At 39.5% G+C, this 25,122-nt stretch overlaps 1 protein-coding gene across 12 annotated transcripts in view; it reads left to right on the top strand.

The window, feature by feature from the left end:
* The window catches only part of kif1b (kinesin family member 1B), a 59,763-nt gene that overhangs the window by 28,805 nt on the left and 5,836 nt on the right, over positions 1–25,122 (top strand). For 9 of the 12 annotated variants that reach the window (XM_087179713.1, XM_023427443.2, XM_023427441.2 and 6 more), the window contains 24 exons: positions 581–660; positions 1,134–1,240; positions 1,573–1,656; positions 1,988–2,168; positions 2,315–2,387; positions 10,325–10,430; positions 11,531–11,679; positions 12,645–12,823; positions 13,106–13,243; positions 14,318–14,569; positions 16,351–16,469; positions 17,015–17,100; positions 17,456–17,585; positions 17,926–18,079; positions 18,447–18,537; positions 18,647–18,765; positions 18,919–18,974; positions 20,328–20,436; positions 21,352–21,418; positions 21,656–21,740; positions 22,891–22,996; positions 24,579–24,693; positions 24,800–24,933; positions 25,028–25,089. In XM_087179713.1, coding sequence (XP_087035839.1) covers positions 581–660; positions 1,134–1,240; positions 1,573–1,656; positions 1,988–2,168; positions 2,315–2,387; positions 10,325–10,430; positions 11,531–11,679; positions 12,645–12,823; positions 13,106–13,243; positions 14,318–14,569; positions 16,351–16,469; positions 17,015–17,100; positions 17,456–17,585; positions 17,926–18,079; positions 18,447–18,537; positions 18,647–18,765; positions 18,919–18,974; positions 20,328–20,436; positions 21,352–21,418; positions 21,656–21,740; positions 22,891–22,996; positions 24,579–24,693; positions 24,800–24,933; positions 25,028–25,089 — 2,782 coding nt within the window. Of the gene's footprint in view, positions 1–580; positions 661–1,133; positions 1,241–1,572; positions 1,657–1,987; positions 2,169–2,314; positions 2,388–10,324; positions 10,431–11,530; positions 11,680–12,644; positions 12,824–13,105; positions 13,244–14,317; positions 14,570–16,350; positions 16,470–17,014; positions 17,101–17,455; positions 17,586–17,925; positions 18,080–18,446; positions 18,538–18,646; positions 18,766–18,918; positions 18,975–19,272; positions 19,474–20,327; positions 20,437–21,351; positions 21,419–21,655; positions 21,741–22,890; positions 22,997–24,578; positions 24,694–24,799; positions 24,934–25,027; positions 25,090–25,122 lie in introns of all 12 variants that reach the window. The other 3 variants (XM_087179715.1, XM_087179714.1, XM_087179716.1) reach the window with 2 other exon arrangements.

Raw genomic sequence — 25,122 nt, 5'->3', positions numbered from 1 at the left:
TTTGTGCTTGATATCTGTTATCTTTTAATCAGTGACTGTTCAGCGCCAGATGTCACTAGATCAGCTTTAGGTTCCCCTCTTTGAAATAATCCTTCTTTAGGCATGTTTTGACCACCCAACCCCCCACTGCTAATTGTTGTGTGTTAGTTTTTTTTTTTTTTTTTAATTCACATCCATTTGTCATCCATTCATTTTTTCTCCTCTCCTTTCACTCATTGCCGCTCCATGGGTTAGCATTTCGCTGAGAAGCCTTGCGATCTCTATGCAGACTTTAATGGGGTGTTTTCCCCTAAAAAGGTTGGTTGTTTGGAGGAGTAGCTCCTAGCATCGTTTGTTAGTTCTGTGAAGTATCAGACTCTAGAGCTGTCAGCACGGTGTCAATGTGACCATTTCTGTCCACCTTCATGTAGGAGATGGTGTATCACTCACAGGCCGTCAGCTGTGCTTGTTATGAAATGATGTTCACTTGATTAGCATTTCTAATACTGTTATAATTTCTGTCCTGCTGAATATTGATAAATAGTGAAATCCTGGAATTGTATTTGTAATGAACTTTCTACCTCTTACATGTCATTTGTAGACTCCACATCTGGTGAACCTGAATGAGGATCCTCTCATGTCAGAGTGTCTACTCTACTACATCAAAGATGGAATTACAAGGTAACCAGAACTTGAATGATGACACTGAAATGCTGCAGAGGATGTGGAAAAGTTTTGAATTTCTCTCAGGCAGGGTTTCTAAAAAAACGACTCTGTATTTCATTTTCCCTCTTTTGATGTTAAATAAGAGGAACACTCAGAGCCAGAGAGAACTGGTTTAAAACCTGCCACTGATACAATTTTTTTTTATGGTCTAAAGTTACTTTCCTCCCCTCTTTGTCCTTTTGGCCCCCTCTGTAGACTATTCCTGTTGAGTATTTTGTTACAATCTCACTCCAGGGGGACAGTGATAGATGGCAGAATCACGGATGAAGTGCCTGTAGTGAGCCTATAGTTTAGAAGTACTGCCTTCTCATAAGTAATGGATTAAAGGTTCCATTTAACTTCTGGTACTGACTTTTTGCCGAAATGGCTGCCAACAGAATGAGAGAGCAGAGTTCACTCTCTCAAAATGGCCTCTATGATCGTTTCAGGGTGGGTCAAGCTGACGCTGAACGGCGACAAGACATTGTTCTGAGTGGTGCTCATATCAAGGAAGAGCACTGTATCTTCCGCAGCGAAAGGAATGCTAATGGAGATGGTGAGGCTCTTTATTATGAATTTGCTTGCATGTGTTTTCTTTGGCACGTGTATGGATTGAATATCTGAGTTGATAACAAAAAAAGGAGATAATTTTTCTGGTCTAATTTAATGACAGATATCTATAGTCGATAAATACCTGCAAAAACAACCTATGCAGTCAGTGGATAAAATTTGTGCATATTCTGTTGCTAAAGGAAACTTAATAGCCTAAATGACAGTAATCACTACACACAATAAATAACATATTTGCCCTTTACCATTTGAAAGTGAACAATGCATGAGTCACACAAAATGAGTCACTGTTAATTGATTGGTGTGTTTCTGCTGAAGTTATCGTCATGCTGGTGCCCTGTGAGGGATCAGAAACCTACGTCAATGGCAAGCGTGTTGAAGATGCGATCCAGCTTCGTTCAGGTACATACCTCATTTTTGAAAACAAAGTTGTAAATAATCTGTAAATGTGATACTTGTATTATCTCTGTGGACTGGGGTAAATGAGCTGACTGATTTCCATACCATAGATGACTCATAGAGTGGGGTTTTCTTCTTCATAAATCATAGTTATGAAGCACAGTTCATAACACGCATGTTTTACTTTAAATCTAAAAAAACATGATCAAAACAAAGGTTGGAGCTGTTGGTTGCATTTACTTTTTTTTTTACAGCACTGATGGAGCTATGTCTTTTTTTAATTTTATGCTCTCCGTTTTTATTCCTGCCATACATGTGCCCCACCTTCTTTCAGGTAACCGTATCATTATGGGAAAGAACCATGTGTTCCGGTTCAACCACCCAGAACAGGCCAGAGCAGAAAGGGAGAAAACGCCATCTGCCGAAACCCCAGTGGAGCCGGTGGATTGGACCTTTGCTCAGAGAGAGCTTCTAGAGAAGCAGGGCATCGACATGAAGCAGGAAATGGAGAAAAGGTATGAAATCTATCCTACAGGCTTTATTTCAATTCATTTCTAATGGGGTCAGTAATATGATTTATGTGGTTTCAAATAAAGATATAGATAAAGTATATCATGAGTTTTGTGATGAATTTGACAATAAATTTTACTTGTTTATGTAGGCTCACTGAGATGGAAATCTTGTACAAAAAAGAGAAGGAAGAGGCAGACCAACTTCTGGAGCAACAGCGACTGGTGAGTTCAAATAAGCTGGTATTTAGCCAAACCCACTTATGGATTCATTCTCTTCCCTGTAATCTTCATGTTAGAGATTGCAGACAAGTTAGTTGTAACTACACAGTGGGTTAAGTAGATGTCAGGCCATCACTTAGATGATGATTATATCACAATCAAGCAGGCAGATTCTTGAAGGATCCAGCTAGTTTGTGATATTTTGTGTGTTATTTTGATTGAAATGTACTGCAGGATATCTGTGGAATTTAAAGTTAAAGCATGGTTTGCTTTGGTCAATTACAATTGGAAAGCTAGTTTTCGGTTTTTGTAAGACAGTTTCACTTGGTCCATTTAAATCCGACTAGTACTAATTCTCACTCTGAGCTCTGACACTTTTGAGATGTGTGTGTGTGTTTGTGTGCGTGTGTATGAATCACACTTCTACTCTTAGCGCATGTCTGTTCTTCTTGCATGGAAGTTTTTCTGGTTTGAGACAGATGAGCTTTTACTTGCCTTCTTCTTGAGTTGAACTGATTTTTCTGTAGCAATTTGATTGAGCGAGGATTAGATTGTAAAGCTTTCCCCTTTCCAAATCCCTGTCTTCCCTTCTATAGTGGATCTGAATCTTGCAAAACAGCAATTTACAGCTAAAGTTGATTTGATATTAAGATCAAAATTCATTTATAACTGATTGAATATTGGACAGTATTGAAACACATACCATTGCTTTTATTAAGTGATGCTGATTTTGCATGGTTCATGTTAATAGCATGTTTTCTTAACTCACTCAGTACTGGTTCTGGACTAAGTTGCAGTGTTTGCCGTTGAGCTGGTCAAATCTGAAGTGGCTGTTGATTTGCTTGGATTAGATTTCTACTCTAGTTTTCTTGCTCTTGTTTTGTCCTGAGTTTCATCTCTTCAATGCAGTTGCTGACATGTACAATGCATTGTGATAACAAAAAAATTCCTGCTGTAGTTTTTTGACGGATAGTGACAATGTGGTTTCTCATTGACTTCTTTGGCTACCTCTCTTTGCTAGCCTTACCTGGCATCTCGTAGCACACCGAAGGCATGGCTCAACAACAGAATTATCAACTGCTCACAGTTGAATCAGTGAATCACAGACCTCTTCCATACTCTGGTGGTTTTATGTGCAGAGCTACAAGCATAGGGTTCAGACTCCCAGCAACACTCAATTCCAGCCATAGATACAATATCATACACAAGACCTGAATTATCTGTACCTACTGGTTGTGATCTGTAATGTACTTTGTCTACCAAAAATGAGAAACTGCATTTTTTTCCAACTAACATCTTTCTTGTAGTGGATTAACACTTACCCTCACTTCTGCCTCTCCTCTCTCTACTGGCTTTCTGATCAACTGCAAGAACACTCTGTCTTCTAACTCACCACTAATACTAAAGCCACTCAAACCTTCTGGACTAAAGGGGGAAAGCTCCAAAATCCATCTACATGCATGCCACTGTAGCATGTTTGGGATCCAGCTTTCAAATCTCAAAATTTTCAATTAAGAAGAGGAATATCACAAAACAATACAGAAGTGCTCCAATCAGCTACTATCCTCTATTGATATTTCCTTTCTAATCATGATAGACATGCTTTACCTTTACTTTTAATATCAATATGCAACATTGGGAACAAAATTGTTAAAGGTGACATCCCCATTTCTGAGATGTGAAAAGTCTTCATTCATTTATATCCATATTACCATTTCACTGAAGACAATATGAGAAAGACAAACTGACAAGAAAGTCAATGGAAGCCACTGTTTCTATGTACATTTGTTTTGTTATCTTTATTTTGAACATAGCCCTGGACATTACACCGCATGCTGCCATACATCTTGTATAGCAATGATGTATGCAAAATATTAAGATAATATTATAACAGTGTAATAGTCCTCTTTGGTAAAAATCCTAAACCTCAAAATTCTGAAAATCTGTCTAAGCCCAAGCATTATTTTCTTATTTAACTTGGACTTAACTCATGGTTGAAGTTCCCATGTTGCATATTTATACCTTTTAATCATTCTTTAAAAAAAAACAAAAAAAAAACATCCTTTCATCCTATCTTTGATTTCCCATTGTAATTTCTGCTTTTTTTTTTTGGGAACCATTTGGTTTTTGTCCTGTGTTGTTTTCTCAAGGATGGAGACTCTGATAGTGGGGATGACTCAGATAAGAGGTCTTGTGAAGAGAGCTGGAGACTGATCACTTCCTTGAGGGAAAAGCTGCCTCCCAGCAAGCTACAAACTATAGTGAAAAAGTGTGGATTACCCAGCAGCGGGAAGAGAAGAGAGCCGGTCAAAATGTACCAGATCCCTCAGCGGCGCCGCATCACCAAGGACTCCAAGTGGGTGACCATCTCAGACCTGAAGATCCAGGCTGTCAAAGAAATCTGCTATGAAGTAGCGCTCAATGATTTTCGCCACACTCGGCAGGAAATTGAGGCACTAGCTATTGTAAAGATGAAGGAGCTTTGTGCTAGCTACAGCAAGAAGGACCCCAACGAGCGGGACTCGTGGCGGGCGGTGGCTCGGGATGTTTGGGACACTGTAGGAGTTGGCGATGAGCGCATTGAGGACGTCATCACCAATGGGTCTCGAGCAGGAGGGGTTGTTATGGATGAACTAAAAGTGCACATTGACAAACTTGAGGACATCTTGCAGGAGGTGAAGAAACAGAATAACATGAAGGATGAGGAGATCCGTGCTCTCAGAAACAAGATGGTCAAAATGGAAAAGGTCCTTCCACTCATCACCCCAGAGGGCCAAGAAAAGCCACCCAGCGGAGGCACTTCTACTTCCGCAGCCAGAACTCCAAGCCCTCGAGATGGAAAACCTCCTGTGCCAGAAAAGCCTGAGGTAGAGGAAGTAGAATCACAAACAGGCCAAAGTACAGGAGATGATTCAACCCTAAAGCGAGGCCACATGCGCTGGATGCGTCAAGAGCAGTTACGCCTCAAGAACCTTCAGCAACAAGAGATCTCCAAGCAGCTTCGCCGGCATACCGGACCACATCGCTTTATACCCCCAGAGGACCGCAAGCTACGCTTTCCCTTCAAAAGTAACCCTAAGCACCGCAACTCATGGAGCCCCGGTACTCATATCATAATTACAGATGAGCAGGTCATTGAGCTAAAGGTGCCCAAAGAAGCTGTAGAGGAAGAAGAGGGAGAAAGCCAGGGTGGAGAAGGAGTACAGTCTAGAGAAAAGATGGCTGCTTCAGTTATCCAAGTCACTCCACCATTGCCAAGCTCATCAGTCCAGCAAAGAAGCAAAGACTTGGAGCAAGGTTTGAGCCAGGGTCACAGACATAACTATAGGAACAACCAACATCAGCAGCCCCATGAACGAGGCCGCAGCAACTCTTTTAATCACCGCCAGCGGCCCTCTGGCTCCATGGAGTCACTGCAGCAGCCTGAAAGCAACAGGAGGCATAGCCAGGCTTTCTACCAGCCCCGCCACCATCAGAACCAGCCAGCACATCCCCAGTTACACCACCAACAACAGCCATGCCACTATAATAGCATGATGTATACAGATGGCAGCTGCAGTGGCTACCAGCAGTACCATCACACTGACCACGCTAACCATCCAATCAACTTTCAGGCACCTCCGCGAATGCGCAGGCAAATGTCTGCCCCTAATCTAAAAGCCAGCAGAGAGACGACAGTCTGAGTGGGACTCGTGGACTAGTTTCAAATACTTTTAGTAGGCAAACACATTACAGATCACAACAGCTCAGAATCGTGTGAATCAAACAGCTAAAACTGACTGTGACCTTTGCACTTGATCAGCGTGTTATTGGTTGATCCAAAAGCATTGTATGTATTATAAAAAGACATTTTATCATCATCATAATATATGCTGTTTTATCAGTTTTTGCTGCATTGTGTGCGCTATCATCATTAGCGTTAGGAGAGCTGTCATAAGGAATTGAAGCCAACAAATGAGAAGGGGACTGTTTTTGCCATGCCATGCCTACTCTTTTCATTTTTCAACAAGTGACAGTTCAGCAATCACGCTTTGATTTGCCAAAATTATCTTCATGGTTGAATTTCTGAGTTTACATTTTTGCCATTTTAGTATTGATTTATCAAGAATGTTTTTAGCCACTACAGTATGAACACATTGAAGTGTTTAATTTTCATCAAGACGGCGCAAATTAGGAATCAAAAAGCACCCTATATTTATTTGTTTCTGTGTACCATGTAATTGAATGTTAGGATGGACAAACTGGTTGTTTTCCCAGTTTTAACTTTTGTTTTGTACCTCATGAAACAGTTACTCTCATAAATCTTCATTGGCCTTGATCTGGAATCAAAAGACCAGTATGTTGGACATTTTAAAATTGATTATTGAATAACTTGATGCATTAATCAATTGCGTGACTGCCTTTTAAACAGACTGAAGTAGTGGTCAAAGAAAGTGGTTTTCAGAAAGTGCCTTTTTATGCACTAACTAAATTAATCTGCTGTGCAACTGCAATTTAGTATTTTTTTTCCCTTTGTTTTAATTCAGTGCTCATGCACAAGGCTTCAGCGAAATTTGGTGAAGGAAATTTACCCCTTACAACTTACCTAAGCAAAACTAACTTTTTAGTAATAACATACTGGTTTGTTCAAATTCTAAGTAAGCCCCTTGGTTGCTTGACTTTTTTCTTCTTTCTTTTTAGATTTACTTCAAATATGTAACTGCCACTTACTTGTATTACAGTACTTTGCACTTCCTCAAGTCATGGATAAGCTGTATAATTAGTTAGTGAATACACTAATTTTAATGTTAAGCAATAAGTAGTACTGTATTCTAACAAAAAAATTAAACAATCCTGACAAAGTACCCACATTTTATATAATTCTATATTTCTCTCCAGGATGTTTTCATTAATAATTCTCTTTAGATCCTGGAGTTTACTAAAGACCCAATCAAATGTAAGACCCACTATGCTGAAATGCTGGAGATGGACCTAACTGTAAGACAAGGAACACACAATTTCACTGTATCTGGTCCAGAATGTTCAGAATAATTTCCCTTGTCCAGTATAAACCACACATCCTAAACTGAGTGCCGATTTCTCTTTCAAGTCTAAATATTACATTTTGGGTTTGTGGTTCACTGAATAAGCACAGAGTTCACTGTTTTGAATGGATGTCCTGAGTGTTGTCATGGTTCCCAAAGACTCGCCTTAAAAATGTTGGAGGGAGGACAAAGACTTGAAGTGCTTGCATAATGTTATTAAGGACAAATCTATGTCAAATGAAATTTTGAGGATTGCCTTGTTTTAACTGCATCAAATGCTACATATTCACGCTGCCTAGGTGGATCTATCATTGTGATGGTGTATGAAACCAGTGTCCACGTCAGTTTTTGTCTCTGTACTTTAGCTGATGCTTATTTGAATTAGCAGCAAGTCTGCCTGTCAATATGTCGATTCCTTTCTGCATTTGTAGCTTTAAAAGAACCCATTCATTATCACATTTCAATATCAGTTGGCCTTCAAATCATTTTAGAGAAACAGTCACACTCAGCAGGATGGGAGAGAATTTTGATGGACTATCAAAATTTTAAACTTGGGTTCAGAATGATGAAATTATTTTCTCTTTTATATTTTAAGTTTTGACAGTATATATTCTGCCTTACTATGCTGTAACAAAAACCAAATGATATCATGGCATATGCAAGTCTAGTCTCTTCGCCCTACGCCTCATGTCTTTTTGACTATCTTTGCATGCAGTAGCTTACATTTCTTCAGCTCTAATAAATGCTCCATTAAAGAATGTTATTTAACGTATGCACTGGTGCTGACAATGACCAGGTAAGCTGGAAAGGATACAACATTAAATGGACAATGTACCTTATACTGTTCTTTTGAAATATACATACATGTCTGTGGTAGGTCTCAGTTCAAAGAGTGAGTGTTGTATGTCTGTGTTTTGAATCTGCAATATCAAGTGCCTCATTGTGGCTGTGTACCAAGTTGTGTTGCTTCCTTAATCGAGCACTTTGTGCAAACATACAGTATACATTGGAACAGTATTGTTCACTGGTTTAAAAAAGGATATACTGAATCCCCGTGTTTCTGGAGATTTATTTTCAAAGTATGACTGAAATAAAAATGACATGCTCCAAGTGCAGTTATTGGTTATGTATGGGTGGTATTTGGTTTTCACAGAAACAGATCGCTAAATGTGTGTACTACACAGCAGTGACCATTTGAGACACTGTACAACACCTTAGGTCAGGTTAAAGGTACTGGAAATATTTAAATGAATAAAGTTTAATTATTTTGATAAAACATATTTGAAAATAGTAACTATTGTCTACACAATTCCATCCCAAGAAGTTAAAAAAGCTTTATTATTAGCCATTTATTATCACTGTAATCATTTAATACTACATCATGGCAATGTCGCACATATACTAGCAACATGGGTGGGTATGAAAGCTAGATTTGTTGACATTTACCTCATTCCACGAATATGGTTTAAGGCATTAAATTTTGGTCTTGCCATCATTAAACTAAATTGAGAATTTAAATGTAAATTTTTTTGAAAAATCTATCCTCACATGCTTCATTATGGTACACACTGTTTTACAATAGCAGCTTCAAGCAGATGAATACAGTCAGTGAAACTTACTTGGTGGATTTCCAAAGGTTGTTTGAATTGAGAGATTTCAGCTTTTAGTTGGTTGGTAGGATTTCAGCAGAGAGGAGGGTAATGACAGATGAAAAGGCTGCATTGTCTTCCCAGAAGACACTGAACAAACAGGATGAGGTCATCGGGACCACAGCCTGTCCTGCTCTGATGAGGATGGCGCCCCTCATTGGATTACAGTTGACTAAGCTTCTAGCAGCACCTCTCTTTTTCCACTCTAGCCATTTCTCTCAGAATATAAGATATTGTTTCATGAAGTTTAATTTCTGCAGAAAAAAAATGGCAAAGGGTGAAAGTTTTTCATTCATTGCACCAGCATAGGACTTGAGTTACCCTCTATTCTTCAGTATATAGAAAGTAGAGGTAATAATAATTTCTCTTACTTTTTTGCTTTTTTTTTTTTGAACACGTCTTATTATGAACGGTAGACCAGTGATTCTTGATTGTGTAAAATATTTTATCCTCACAGATTGTTTCAGGTTGACATATGTAACGAGATAACAATTGGGCTTGGGCCGATATTCAATAATATCGAATATACAATATTTTTCATAACATTGAGAATTTATTTCTTTATTTTATTTCTTTATTTATTTTTTACAGTTTTGCACAGTCTGCCCTGCTGCCCAGTCTGACCCTCATCTCACTGCCTTTTCTTACTGTACATTGTGCATTGGCATGTGACAAATAAAACCTTGAACTGCTGTTTAGTGGCAGCATGAAACATAAAATAATTATAATACAATAATGTGTTATTAACACACTTTAAACAAAATAAAATAATAATCATACATTATGAATTGAACATTTGAAACATGAAATACAACAATATCATTATATCTGTAAAAAAACAAAAAAAAAACCTCACCCCACAATAACATTGTGTATCGCAAAATTTGGACTGGACTGTATGGAGATATTACATTTTGAATATTGCCTAAGCCTAATAATATATATTCTGATATAACAAGACCGCCAGCATGCAGGCTTTCAGTACAGGTCTGAAACTGTACAGTAAGGGGAAACGGCCACTTTCATGTCATATTGCATAATTTAGCTGCATGTGTCCATGTGTCATTCGGACCACTAACAGTCATTAGCACTTAAGTGCTAGACATGAAAGTCTGATATTATTGTAGATTTTCAAAATGGAGAATAAGGCACAATGTGTATTTTGGGCTGAACTGTTACTGTGATGGCCAGATGAGCTCTCCTGTTGTTGCGGTTGATGGACAGTTGTCCATGTTCTCTTTCCTCTTCCCTGTGTGTTGGTGTCCAGGTTTACGAGAGCAAATTGCAAGAACTTCAGAAACAGGTGGAGACTCGTTCACTGGTAGCTGAGACACCCGATGAAGAAGAGCTGGAGGAAGAGGAGGAAGAGGAAGGTGTGTACTGTAAATCTGCAGTCCTGTATATATTTCTTCTATATACTGTATATAAGCCCCAGACATATGTAAAAATGCACTCTGTTTTCCTCCACATTTTCTGTCCAGAGCCTAAACTACTGGGATGTGCGTATAGTACTTTCTGTTTCATAATCAAAAGAATGTAATATCAACCTCATTCAGATTAATTAAAATGTGTTAATATTGCCATACTAATTACCCATTCAAGGTATTCAGTCAAACTAGATCATAAGTAACACTTGCTCTAATCCCTTTGAAAGAAAACATGCCACTAATGTAATTTAAACCATTCTACTTCTCTACTTGAAGTCTAAGGGACCATACTTTAGTTTTCCATGTTTTAGCCCATCAATTACAAATTGCCTATAAAGTATTGGCAGCCATGTTTCAGAGCAAGCAGTTTTTCCAAAATAAATGTATTTCCTTACTTTCAGAGCTGCCACTGATTTCCATTGTGTTGAGTAGCAGTTTGAAAGCTAATTCACCAATTTCCACCACAGTGAACATTTGGTCTCCTTTTGTGATTACTTGTTGTTAAAGGAGGTCAAGTTAACTTTTTTTCTGTCAGACCTTATTGAAAGTATACTCATAATCACACGGTCCCATCCAGGTAGTACAATGTTTAGTCGAAATAAAACTATTCCCTGCAATATACAGTAGTTGTCGAGTGATAGCAGCCTCTAGTCCTATGTTTTGAATTTGTGTAATGGACCTAAATTTATCTTTGTATTTGGATGACGGACAGAGGCTTTTAAGAAGAAACAGCATAGTGTCTGTATTTTGTCTTGAGATGCTTTTCTGCAGCTGACTGTAAACTCTGATGTTAGAGGTCTGTGAACACATCACAAAGAAATGGTTTTCCACACGGGCACTGCTTGCAAGAAATATGCACTTAAAATAAAGAAACATCGATGGATTCATTAGAATTGCAGGCAGTATTGTAAATGCAGTGTTTTGTGGTTGGGCTAAAACAAGCAAAACAACTGGTATGGTCCTTTTTGGCTTTACGTGCATTTACATTGTGTGTGTTTTATGTGTATATGCATCATGTTAATGTAAACTCTCCTGTCTCCCTGCAGTGCCGTGGACTCAGCATGAGTTTGAGCTGGCACAGTGGGCCTTCAGGAAGTGGAGGTACCATCAGTTCACCTCCCTCCGTGACCAGCTGTGGGGAAACGCTGTCTACCTAAAGGAGGCTAATGCCATTAGTGTAGAGCTAAAGAAGAAAGTAAGTAAAATGGCTGGTCAGTATTCTTTGTGACATGTCATTGTTTCTCATTGGTTAGAGTAAGGATCACCAGCTTTGAGAGTAGGTTTTTAGCAGGAAGCAGGGGAGTTTTTAATCCCTGAACGTCGTAAAAAGCCACATTGTCTTTCAATAATGTACTTGCCTGGCAGCCATCTACAGTCTGCTGATGTGAATCAGCCTCATAGCCATTGTACGTCAGGTTCTGGGATGTCGGACTATGACGCGAGATGACGATGATAAGTGATCTGCTGACTACATTCCTAATTACAAACCCACACAGTGATGTTATGAGAGACACCACAGTTCAGTTGCACCATGCCACACTCACTATTCAGTCCAGTGTGATGCGAGCAATTTAAATAACTCAACTTAAAACATGATGTATGTTGCACACGCACAAGTCAATCCTTATGTCATTGACCGTGGAGTGTAGACTCACTGTCCCATACTGAAATTGAATTTGTTACAAATCAGAAGCTCTTCTACTGAGGTCCGTCTTCCCCATCAGGAGACCAGTGTGATTTATATCCTTGTTTATTTCAAGGTGCTACATGATTGATACTGGAGATGGGTCATCTGTCAGAGACATTTCAGACTATTTTTATTTATCTTTATGTTTCATGTATCTGTAATTTATGTCCAATGTTGTCAAGTGGTTTAGCGTTTTGCCCCCAGAGGGTGCTGGGCAGAGAGGCCACAACATGAAGGGTAAAATGGATTTGTTTGACCTTTCAACCTTGATATATCTGCAGTAAAATAGTACAATACCATACATCTTGATCACAGTTATGAATAAGGCTTTTTAAAAGGTGCACTGTGTCTGGGTTTTAAGCCAGGATCCTTGAAGTCGGGATAGATCCTCATGCTTGTTTTTTTGTTCTTGCTTTGATTTGACATAATGTTTTTCAAAATGCCCTTTTCCTGTTCCCTTCTGCATTCTTCAGGTCCAGTTCCAGTTTGTCTTGCTGACAGACACGCTGTACTCTCCGCTGCCCCCTGAGCTCCTGCCCCCAGAGCCAGAGAAGGAGCGTGACTCCAGGCCTTTCCCTCGCACTGTGGTGGCTGTAGAGGTTCAGGACCTAAAGAATGGAGCCACGCACTACTGGTCCCTTGATAAACTCAAGTAAACATCTTATCCTACATTAAACTAGTCTTGAATTTAGCTAGATTTGTTCTGTATACTTATTTATACAAGTGCATCATTTCATATTTTAGAAATCATCAGTCACCACAGTCCTTTGCTCAATCTGCCTGTTGTCCAATCATTTCTCACGACTTCAGTACCAGAAATATACTAGAAAAAATACAAAGAATTATGAGATTGTAATCTGTACATCTAGCAGTAGCCGTTAGATTCTCTCTCCACTTCTCATTAATACCGAACACACACTGTCATCATTTGCAGGCAGAGGCTGGACCAGATGAGAGAGATGTATGATCGCGCTGGTGAAATGGCCTCCACTCATCAAGAGGACTGCGAGGGCACTCTGACAGGAAGCGACCCCTTCTATGACCGTTTCCACTGGTTTAAACTTGTTGGGAGGTACGTAACGCAACAAAAGGACGTACATATACTAGGTACAAATAGTGACTACACATGTTACAGTTTACTTCATCACTAAATATCCTGTTTGAATGCTGTTTTGTGGCTAACTAATTTGATATGGCTTTACTTGCGCAGCTTTTGGGATCCATTTAATTAAAATGGATCTACACATTTACTTTCATTTCATTTTTCATTTTCATGGTCAAATTCTGTTCCAAGGATTCATTAGGGTCATATATCATGTTTTATCATATATGTCTGTTATTGCTCATGTATTTTTTTTTTTTATCATGTTTATAATTTGATATTACATTTGTGATTTTATTTTGGTGCTTTTTGTTTTCATATCACTTATATTGTATTCATTTTATTTGACATCACATTTTAAGTTGTCTTTTTTTTTTTTTTTTGCTTTAATCATAAATGATGATTTCATTCATCCTTTTATATAATTTTTGCTGTCTCTGTTGCCATTCTCATGTTGATACCCTTCGGTTCACACAAAAGCTTGTTAACAACATAGTGTATTTGGATAATGTGGAAATTTGTAGCATTTTGTATTCACTCCTCTTCCAGCAAGCATACATTAGAAGACTTATACGTTAATCCTTTTCAAGTGACATTTCATTTGGGTGTAAAATAGTCATGTCTCTATAAACTGCTGTGACACCTAGCAGCTTCTAGTAATACCTGCTCTGAAATGAATCCTTCTGTTACTCTTATAATATAAAATAATATAAGAAAGAAAAGAAAAAACTTAATTGATTTGGTTTAGCTAATAATCATATAAGTATAACAAAGTAAGCATGTACCTCTGCTGTTGGTGGTTGATTACTTTGCAATTCAAATGACACATCTTTTTTATATTCATACATGATTTTACATAATTTGTGGTAAGAACACATGAGACATAATGCCGTTTGTAAGAAAGAAAATGATTTTTATGCTGAAGTGAAATATCATATCTAAGCTGTACTGTACGAGCTGCGGTGGCCTGTTTAACTCTTCTGTTACTGCATTGTTACCTCTCCTTGGTTCTTGCCACTGCTCCCAAACTACCAATCTTCTCAGCTCCCCCATCTTCCACGGTTGCGTTAATGAGCGCCTGGCCGACCGCACGCCATCGCCCACCTTCTCCACCACTGACTCAGAGATCACCGAGCTGGCCGATGAGCGCCAGAGCGAGATGTCTGATTTAATTGATGATGAGGCATTTGTGGACGACACCAGCTCGGATGCCGGCACCGAGGAAGGCTCAGACATCTTCAGCGATGGCCAGGACCCCTTCTACGACCGCTCCCCCTGGTTCATCCTGGTGGGAAGGTTGGTGACTGGCAGTGGCATTCCCACATCCTCCATACACAAGCTGGGACAGGATGTTGGATTGGTTTAGTGTTGTTTATTTTAATACTCAGGTGTAGAGCAACAGGAAAAAAAGGTCAAAGAAGTAAATATTAATTAGTTTAGGCGTTAAAATATATCCTGCAAACAAATGATATTTGATATTGTATAAAACTAGATGGATAGACAAATAGATAGATAGACTGATGTTTCACCCAACAACAGTGATCAGTAAAGAGATGTTAAAGTAGCAGTATATAGGATACAAGACAATTATTTTACATATTATTTTAGCAGCTGGCAAATCAGAACCCTAAATATACTCTGCGTATATGTCTTATTAATTATCAGTAAAGCCATCCCTGGAGAAGGGATGATTTCAGATATCAGATCATTTATTCATAGCAGCTTTGCAGAGATAAACTGGACTAGTTTTGAATTTAATGTGATTAGTCAAACTTCTACGCCTGCTTTTTATGAGTTACTTTTCATTTTGACTCAGCCCCCCCCCCCAAAAAAAATGAAAAGCCACCATCCATTTCTCCACCTCCTCCCAGCGTGATGTCTCATCCCCCGCCACCATCACAGCACTGACTGTATTAACTCCCATCTGTGTGTGAAGTTACATGTATTTGCTGTGTCTCAGTTGATTAGCTGTCTGTCATTTTATGTTTTTTTTTATCCTTTTGTTTGATTCTTTTTGTTTGTTTTTTGTTTCATTATTACATTGTGGTTAAAACATTTGTTTTATAACCTTGTTTGTTTTAACATTGCTCTTGGAATATATTGTAGATAACATTAACTCAGCAGTAGTTGGCGTAATCACACTTACATGTATTCGTTTTAAATTGATGTCAGGATGAAATAATGTGCTGCAGCAGCATTTGAAATCACAGCTTACGCTGTATCGAGGCTACAGCCTCAGCGTTGTAAAAATCATAGCTTAGAAATAAACACAGTGTGCTAATCTCAAAATAAGACGACATATCAATGCAGGCTTCAAGCCAGCCAGACTCTGCAACAGTCGTAGCTCAGAAACCTGCGTCACCATGACTTCAGAGATTTTACAGATTGATATCTCTCCCCCGCCTTGGCCTTGAGTCTCCCAGCACAGGGAGGGAGGGAGAGAGAGGGGGAGGGAGGGGTGGCAGAGAATGAGTAGGTCACCAGGGGTGCAGCAAGACAAATCAAGTCCCACAAAACAAAATGTCAGCGAGTGTGTGAGTGAGAGACTAACATCACCCTAACACGACACAATAAACCACTCTTTTACTGCCTTTACTGCTGCATCCCAGGCGATCTGTCATCACCCCTGACACACAGTTTAAAAATAAAGTGGATGGTTTAAGCTGCTGCTGATTTCATTGCCCTGAAGCATATATGGTTTTATGTTAAATTTTCTGTCTTCATTTTGTTTTTGCTTGTCCTTTAACATAATTGTCACTAATATTTTACTCTATGCTATTGTAGTCATTAATATATGCTAAACTGTGGAAATGTTTGTGCACTTTATAAGATGTGTATCGGGAAGGCATATTTTTCAGGAAACTGTCTCTGTGTGGCCACAGTTGTTTTTTAATAAGTGGATATCTCATTTGCTTTTAATTAATTAAATGCAACAGATAACATGGCAGTTATATAACAAAAAACCTGAACTGTCATAAATACAAAGTTAATGTTTCCTGGATCTAAAGACTGCAGCCGTTGATCCACACTGCACCAGGATCAGGTTTTCACGTTTCTGTCCTCGTTTTTCCTCTCAGAGCTTTCGTGTACCTGAGCAACCTGCTGTACCCTGTACCACTGGTTCACCGTGTTGCTATAGTAACAGAGAAGGGCGCGGTGCGTGGTTTCCTGCGCGTGGGGGTCCAGGCTATAGCTGGTGAGTAACTAATGAGATTCTCTAATGAGCAATAGCGTCAGGATCTTTTATGCACATTATCCTGCCAATCACTGACTCATGTGTTATTATGCTTGGATGATATTTGTAGAGTGTGTTATTTAGTTTTAGATGGAAAATTCTTTTGAAGGAGACCATTTATCTTTATGATTTGTCAAACTCTCAGGGAAATATTATGGTTCTTATGTGTAGTGGAGCAGTTAAAAAGCGTACTTATTGCCACTTACTGTGTATCAGTTCCATGTATTTGTGCCATATAAAATCACATTTCATTTCTATCAGTCTTTTTGAAATTTTGATACCAAAATATGTTCAACTCAAACCAAATAATGAGATAAATATATGGCCCTAACTTCTAAATTGATATCAGTGTGAAAACATTTTGAAGGGCCCTTCAAGCAACCGATCTGGTGGCAAAGAGAGAATTCCTTCGGATTCTTGGTGTATTCCCTTTGATGTGCTTTCATGGTTTTCATCAGCTGTGTCTGTGATAGATGCTGATAAGAGGATGGTTTGTCTCTTTGTAGCTGACGAGGAGGCTCCAGACTACGGGTCAGGAGTTAGACAGTCAGGAACCGCCAAGATTTCCTTTGATGATGAGTACTTCAAAAAGGTAAGCCCTGAGTCAGATGAAAGGAGTTTCAAACTTTAGAGAACACCATTGCTGTGTGTGTGTGTGTGTGTGTGTGTGTGTGTGTGTGTGTGTGTGTGTGTGTGTGTGTGTGTGTGTGTGAGACAGTGGGTGTATAATATTTGGGTTAAAACATGAAGTCAGCAGAGGAAGTTGTGTTTTCTTAGAGTTTTCTTAATTTCTTATTCATTTTCTAAAAGCAAATTTAAGGAATAGTGAATATAGTTTTGGACGGAATGAGTTTTGCACAAGTAATACAGAAATGCAGGTGGAGGTTTCTCTCTACCAGCTATATGCTAAAAGTCTCCCTCCTTTTACTCCTTTTTCGTCCAATCAGAACGACTTTGCCTCCACGGTTATGACCCGCTCCGGCTTGTCCCTGGAAGAGCTGCGCATTGTGGAGGGTCAGGGTCAGAGTTCAGAGGTCATCACACCCTCAGAGGAGCTCAACAGAATCAGTGACATGGGTATGGCTACCAGACCCTCACCTCTCTGCTCATAAATTTCAACTTCTCAGCCCCAATGGGAAACACACTTGGCAGATGGTCCTGTTGAATGTTTAGTTATGGAAATGAGACTGATGCAGTTTTTCTTGCTTTGTGAAGGAATGTGTACAAAGGCTGTTTGAGCAGAATCTTCTCTACAAATCACACGCTTGATCGTGTGTAGAATCCAATCTGATTGTACTGTGCAGAGCCTAGAATTCATATGCAGATTAAAAAGCACAGTCCCCAGGTGCAGATGCAAGTCATTTTCAATAAATCACAGCACAACTCCTCCTCACCTTCCCCTGTGGCTTTTTTTCAGACCTCAAGCTGGGTAACATCGCGGAGACCAAGCTGAGTCTTGGTGACGGTCTGGCAGACCAGCTGGAGGTGGGCAGCATCTTTACCTTCCGTGTTACCGTGCTCCAGGCCAGCGGCATCCTGCCTGAGTACGCCGACATCTTCTGCCAATTCAAGTGAGTTCACAATCCTCAAAATAAAGTTTGTGGTCACATTAATCTTAACATCAATTCTTTACATTTTTATGTGGTATCATTTATCTGGAGTAGTAATATTGTAAATATAGTCATTTTTGCATTTATTAGGATTAAAACAGTTAATCTAGCTGTGAAAAAAGTTATCAAACAGTGCCAACAACAAACTGCTAAACCAAGGGACAACTTCAAGATATCAGTATATAGCAATAACATTAGTACATCAGAAGCGATTCGCATGAAATGTTTTGCATTGTTTTGCCTTGTAAATGAATTTCCTGATTAACACCATTATCTTGTTGACAGATTAATGTCACATGCTGACACACATTTATGTTTATCTCCTCAGTTTCCTGCATCGTCATGATGAGGCTTTTTCCACTGAGCCTCTGAAGAACACTGGCAAAGGAGCTCCTCTGGGCTTTTACCATGTCCAGAATGTGAGTACACACATACACGCACAAGATATACCTTAACAACTTTATATGAATTCATTTTGACAACACCCTGATTTTGTTTTTGTTCCTGTTTTTGTTTTTGTCGGAGCAGATTTCAGTTGAGGTCACAGAGTCCTTTATTGAATACATCAAGACCAAGCCCATTGTGTTCGAAGTGTTTGGCCATTACCAGCAGCACCCGCTGCATCTTCATGGTCAGGATCTGATCAGGTGGGTGGAGTTAAAAAAAAAAAGAAGCAGTTCTCCTATGGAGATGCTGTATTGCTTTGAGGAATGTTTCATGAACTGTTCTATTTCATGAAATATTATTTTTACTATAAGAGATTCTATTGGTTAGTAATATTTTGCTTTTTGTTTTAACAGTCCTCCAACACCGTCAAGGAAGTACTATCCTATTCCCATGCCTCTATCTAAACCAGGTAAGACTTTTAATGTCATCACACCATACGCACAAACAGCAATATCTTGTGCACCTGTCTCCATCATTTCAGCATATTTCTTGTGTTTGTTATGGTTATATAAGCATGCCTCATATTTGCTTCCACTTTTCTTTCATTTCTCGCTTCCTTTGGATTTTTTTTGTCTCATATTTGATCATTCTCCCACCATTCATAATCCTCTTACCCAACTCTGTCCTCCCTCTTCCACATATCCTTTTTCACACATCCCTTCCAATCTTTCTCACCATTCGTACGATGTCATGCATTGCAAACCCAGACCATACCCGTAAGATAGAATTGGTCCGATACTTGATGAGCGGCTATGTGAACGGCAAGGTGCTGGACACGCTGTCCGAGCACGCCAACGCCCTAGCCTCCTCTGCTGTGGCCAGCCTGGAGGATGAGGCTGAACAGCTCTCTCACTTCCCCTTCCTCCCAGTACCCAACGACCCTGTGCTAATTGTGCCTAGGCACCATGGTTGGTACAGCAGACAGTGTAGTAGCTTATTGACCAGGCATTAGATGCACCCGGGTTGTAGTGATTAGACTAGTGCTGTGCTTTGCCCTTGTGGTGCTCTGTGCCTGCAGGCAGTAGCACGATAAAGCTCTGCAGTGGTTATGTGTGCTGCACCTTGCTGCAGGTCTATTTAGGTCCAGTCAGCTCAGTCCAACCCTCCCCTGCCGCTTACACACTGGCCTGAGCTGACACCTTGAGGTAAATCTGCTGCATGTGCTGAATCTTAAGCCAAATAGCAAAGTGAGTATTTATCATAATCATAGGAGATCACTGACATAGCCTTCACAGCATAAATCAGACTCCAGGGGCTTAAGCCTTTATAGGTTCAGCTATAGTCCAATTACGGTAGTTTTCATGTGGAATAATGTTCATTTCAGCCATATTGAACATAAATGAATGTAGCTGTGTGCCTCAGAGATTAGCCTGTTGTAACAGGAACGTAATCCTGATGTGCTAGACAGCAGGCTTCTGTCAGTGGTGGTGTAATCTGTGATTTAGCTCCTCGTAACATTTTGGTATGTTCAGCTGTTGGTGTTGAATATATTGTAGTATTGTTCCTGTTTTCTTTGTCCAGTTTATTTCAGTAATAATGCATTTTATAAGTAACATCTCCTTTGATAAATGAATATTGGCATTGCGTGTGTGTATTCTAATGGCTCAGTATCCAAGGTCAACAGTGTGTTCACTCCACACATCCAGCCTCCATTTAGCATTATTTATTAATACATTTTAACTATATTATTTCGATCCATCCCCTATGAAATGCAAGCAAATTCCGGTTTGCCATGTTGAGCTTATGTGTGTCTATGTGTCAGTTCCAGCCACCAAGTTGAACACCATCACCAAGTCCAACCTGGGTCAGTGCGTCAGCAAGTACGACCTGCTCGTGTGGTTTGAGATCAGCGAGCTTGAGCCCACTGGAGAGTGAGTGTCTACACACGCATGTTATATCCACATTTAGTAATAAATATAAGAGTTAAATGCTTCATGTTCTTTATATGTCATTTTGAAAAGATACACAATGTGAGACCTCATATTAATTTCAGAGTACTCTTACTAATTCAAAGAAGAAAGAAATACTGTCATCTTTAAACAGTTTCAGCAAAGGAAACTGATGTGCTTCAAAAAAGTATATAATACATTACAATATGTAAGCAAAATATGAAAAGATGAAAGGAGAATAAAAAGATGAAGAAATATATATTGATCAAGACATCAAAGATGTACGCAGAACCTCCATGTGTCACGAGAGTCATAACTACTGAAATAACACCTCTGTAAAATATGTCCCCAGATGTGTTTTAGTACTTAGCTGCTGAAAACACGGTGTATACACAGTAGAAACCTAACAGGTTAATAAAAAAGGAAGTTGTTGTGGGTTTTGTAAGGCTGAGTAGAAAACAGACCTGAGGTTTCTACCTGAGACATATTTTAGCAGCACAGAGACAATAAGTCAGTGTAAAAGAACTGTGGATGCAATTCATCAAATCCTCATAATCAATCAATCAATCAAACAGGCTTTATTTGTATAGCACTTTTCATACAGAAAATGCAACTCCACCCACCAGCCCTTCACACACACACATACATTTACACACAGAACAATAAATGACCAAGTAATAAATAAAAACAATAGAAATGAGACAGTAATAACAGGAACTGAGGAAACACTATTATGAATCTCATACATTTGCACTGAGGAAACAGTGAAGAAAAGCAAAGATAACAATAGAGTCATAAAGATAAAATGATAAAATCAAAATCAAAAGATCATAAAGAATCCTTTGAGATGTGTTGGTTGAAGTGTCCAGGCTCAGTGTGACCTTCCTCCCTCCACAGGTACATTCCAGCTGTAGTGGATCACAGTGGAGGACTGCCCTGCCATGGCACCTACCTACTGCACCAGGTACAGGAGACCAACACCATAACCCACTGGTCTCTAATTCTATAAAAATCAGTTTTGCATTGTGCACAGATTCTGATTTGATCATTCTCCTGTGAACTTACAAAATCAAAGGGAACTTCGTGTGTCTTTCTTCTATACCAGTGAATGATATTTCTTCTTTATAAGACATATTTAGAAGCTTAAATTTTTTCTAGCTGTGTCTACTCTAATCCCAAGCTCCTGTCATCTTCGCTGCAGGGAATCCAGCGAAGGATCACGGTGACTCTCATCCATGAGAAGGGTAGCGAGCTCCACTGGAAGGACGTCCGCGAGCTGGTCGTGGGTGAGCAGTCTTCCCACAGGGATTACTAGTTCTACCTTTCACCAGAGACACAAAAGAATGCCCTGAGCAGCAAGTCCCCAGTTCGATTCCCAGCCGGCCGGACCATTGCTGCATGTCATTCCTCTACTCTCTTTCCCCACATTCCCTCTCTCTCTCCAGTTGCACTATCAAATAAAGGGATAAAATTTGTTTATAAGATATATTCAATCGAAGGGAATATTCCTGAGCATTTCTTACTTTAAAACAAACTCATAGGGCCATTCTTATTCAACTCGTCAATCTCCTGATCTTCATCCTCACACATTTCTCACTTGCAGAGGTCAATTTTCAATTAGATTTAGGGACATCAAATTATGGAATGGCTTTCTCTATTCGGCAAAGAACTATTCCTCTATAAAATGTTACAAACTATGCTTTTATCACTATTTTTACTACCAATACACTACCCATGCATTAATGTCTTATTTGTTTTTTTCATATTGCACACACATCACATTCTCACATCTCTGCTCATACTTTGATATTATTGTTAGTATTGCTGTTAATTTTATTATATATATATTTTTGAGTCGTTTAGTTTCAAGTTTTTATTTTTATGTAGTCACGTTATTTTCTTGTTTATTTTGTATTTTTATCATTTTGTGATATTTCAATATACTAAGGTGGAGGCTTTAAATAAGCCCATTGGGCTTTTTGCCTCTCCCTGCACTTTTTGCTATTTGTATTCTTTGTCATTTTCTGTGTATTTTTAAATTGTTAAGAAACTAGAAACTCTGACAGTATAATACAACACTTTTATTATTTGGAATATCACTTCATGAGTGCAGCACTGAAAATACTTTGCACAGTTTCCTCATGATTTCAGTGAGAGGAGTTGCATCTGTTTCGCCTGAAGCCGCCTCTGCCTTTAAACAGTTTATACTGGAGGTGTAGCTGATGGACCAAATAATTACATTTCACATTTTCGACTTTCAGCTGCTGACATTCTTATCTAGAGAGGCTCAAGCCATGTGTTCGGAGTCTCGCTGTTGGACACTGTGACAGTATGGCTGTTAATGGACAAAGTGACTTTTAAAGTTCTCCGCCGAAGTCGTCTGAGCTCTCGTGATGACGAGATGTTGACGTGCTTTGCTGCTCTGTGTCCCACCAGGTCGTATCAGGAACAAAGCTGAAGTGGACGACAGTGCTGCTGATGCTGTCCTGTCCCTCAACATCATTTCTGCCAAGAACATCAAGTCATCCCACAACTCCAACAGGTAGCTGAACACACTCACACACTTCTTATCGAAGGTCAACTGTACAGGATAAATAGCATATATTCATGGTGCAGGTCTGTGGATGTATTGGTACTCAGTGAAGGTTGGCTGCTGCTTGATTCTCAGCACCGCTCTTCCACGATGATTGAGGAAAAACAATTTTTTAAAGCAATGTGGCAACTAGAAAGTGACACATTCCTGTGATGTAGTTATGTAGCCACATGCTGTAGCTCATATATTCTTAAAAACAGCTGCAGTTTAGAAACAGTATTTGTGAATATCCTTCTAGACTTGTGTATGTGTCCTTGTCTTTATATTTGCTGAAGGCGCATTGAGATCATTGCATGACCATTTCCATTTTCACTGCTGTTAATTGTCTTGTTAATTTTCTCCATTGTCTGTTGCCTGACTGTTTGTGCTTCTCTCTTTCTTTTTTTTTTTTCTATACACTCTCTTTTTCCTCCTGCTGCGGCTGGACTCATGATTGTGCTCAGGCTTTCTATTGATAAGGATATTGATAGGTACCAGTGAGCGGAGAACATAGGGCTCTTTCTCTGAAAGAACTTTATGCTTCTCTTTAGTCCTTTAGATTGATAGAAATAAGTTCTCCACAGTTTGTGTTTTTTGTTGGCACGTTGCATTAAGTCTGTCTTTATTTCCATCAATATTTAGTGTCTGAAAAAATAAATCCCATCCCAAATGTTTCATGGATGAATAAAGGCAGTCCTAAATGCAACTGCAACCCCTATTCTGTACTGTGATGTCGTGACTCTCACTTCAGTTGAAACCACAGTGGTATGTTGATCTTCTGTGGCACCCAGACTCTAAATGAATGTTTTTCTCTCAGCTGTTATTCACTGCATGAGTCTTAACTCAATAACAACAACAAAAAGGCCAATGAGGCACCAACAGGGCAGTTCTGGCTCTCAGTCTGTGGGTTAGAGTGCCCCCTACTGCCACAGACAGGAACAGTGTACCCCCGTGAAACAGCCTCACAAGCAGTCATCTACTAAATATTATTATGTTAAAATATTATTTAAAAAATGTGCCGTTTGCCATAAACTGTTTTTATTTTTTTTTAATTTATATTTCTTCTGATAGTCTTCACATTGATGCTATAAAGTGTATTACTCGTATCATAACTTAAACATGACTTATCTCCTGCATGCAGCCATTCTGTTGCTGCTCTCTCGGCACATTCCCGACACTCCCGAAACTACTGGCACTCGTGCTCACGTTGTGTCTGTTGTCGAGGTCTCACCTCAGTGTGTTTCCTCTCGTCTTGTCATGACAAGGGATAAGTGTGAGGGACACTTCAGTCACTGCACAGTGTTCACTGCCTTAATCTGTCAGGGTTGCACTCACGTCATCAATAGCAGAATATCTGACTCACTTCCTGGTTATTGGCAAAATAAGGCTCGGCTTTTTGTCTCCTTGTAGTTTAATGGCTGCTGCTATATCCACACAGATCCTACAAACTGTGTAAAAGCACTGACACTGAAGTCACAGAAGATAAACACTATGTAAATTCATTTCTCTGTAATTTTGCTGATAACTGAATAGTTTTTTGGTTTTTCATCAGGACTTTCTACCGCTTCGAGGCAGTGTGGGACAGCTCCCTGCACAACTCCCTCCTGCTCAACCGAGTCACTCCTTATGGAGAGAAGATCTACATGACCCTGTCTGCGTATCTGGAGGTCAGTCACTGCTCCTACTGTATTGTATCTCTTTGCTTTGAGCTCTATAGTTGACCACTCTGGATGTCAGCATAGCAAACATACTCACTGTGTCTCTTCTACACAGCTTGACCACTGCATTCAGCCTGCTATTATTACCAAAGACATCTGCATGGTCTTCTACTCCCGAGATGCAAAGATCTCCCCTCCCCGTTCCCTCAGGAACCTCTTTGGGAGTGGTTACTCCAAAACTCCTGACTGGTAAGACTGCACGCAGCCATACTGTGGCCATTTCTACCCAAAATATAAACAGTTCTGCCATGTTTCATCTAGAACCTCCTCTGCTTCATCACAGCAACCGAGTCACTGGCATCTACGAGCTGAGCTTGTGCAAGATGTCTGACACTGGAAGCCCAGGTGAGCAGACTAATACTCATTTAAAGAAATGTT

This window comes from Seriola lalandi, unplaced genomic scaffold (genome assembly GCF_002814215.2).
Source record: "Seriola lalandi dorsalis isolate HSWRI2012SDOR001 ecotype SW California unplaced genomic scaffold, Sedor1 jcf7180002054861, whole genome shotgun sequence".
NCBI lineage: Eukaryota > Metazoa > Chordata > Actinopteri > Carangiformes > Carangidae > Seriola > Seriola lalandi.
The sequence above is the reverse complement of the archived record's forward strand: the minus strand, read 5'-3'. Positions and strand labels throughout refer to the sequence as shown.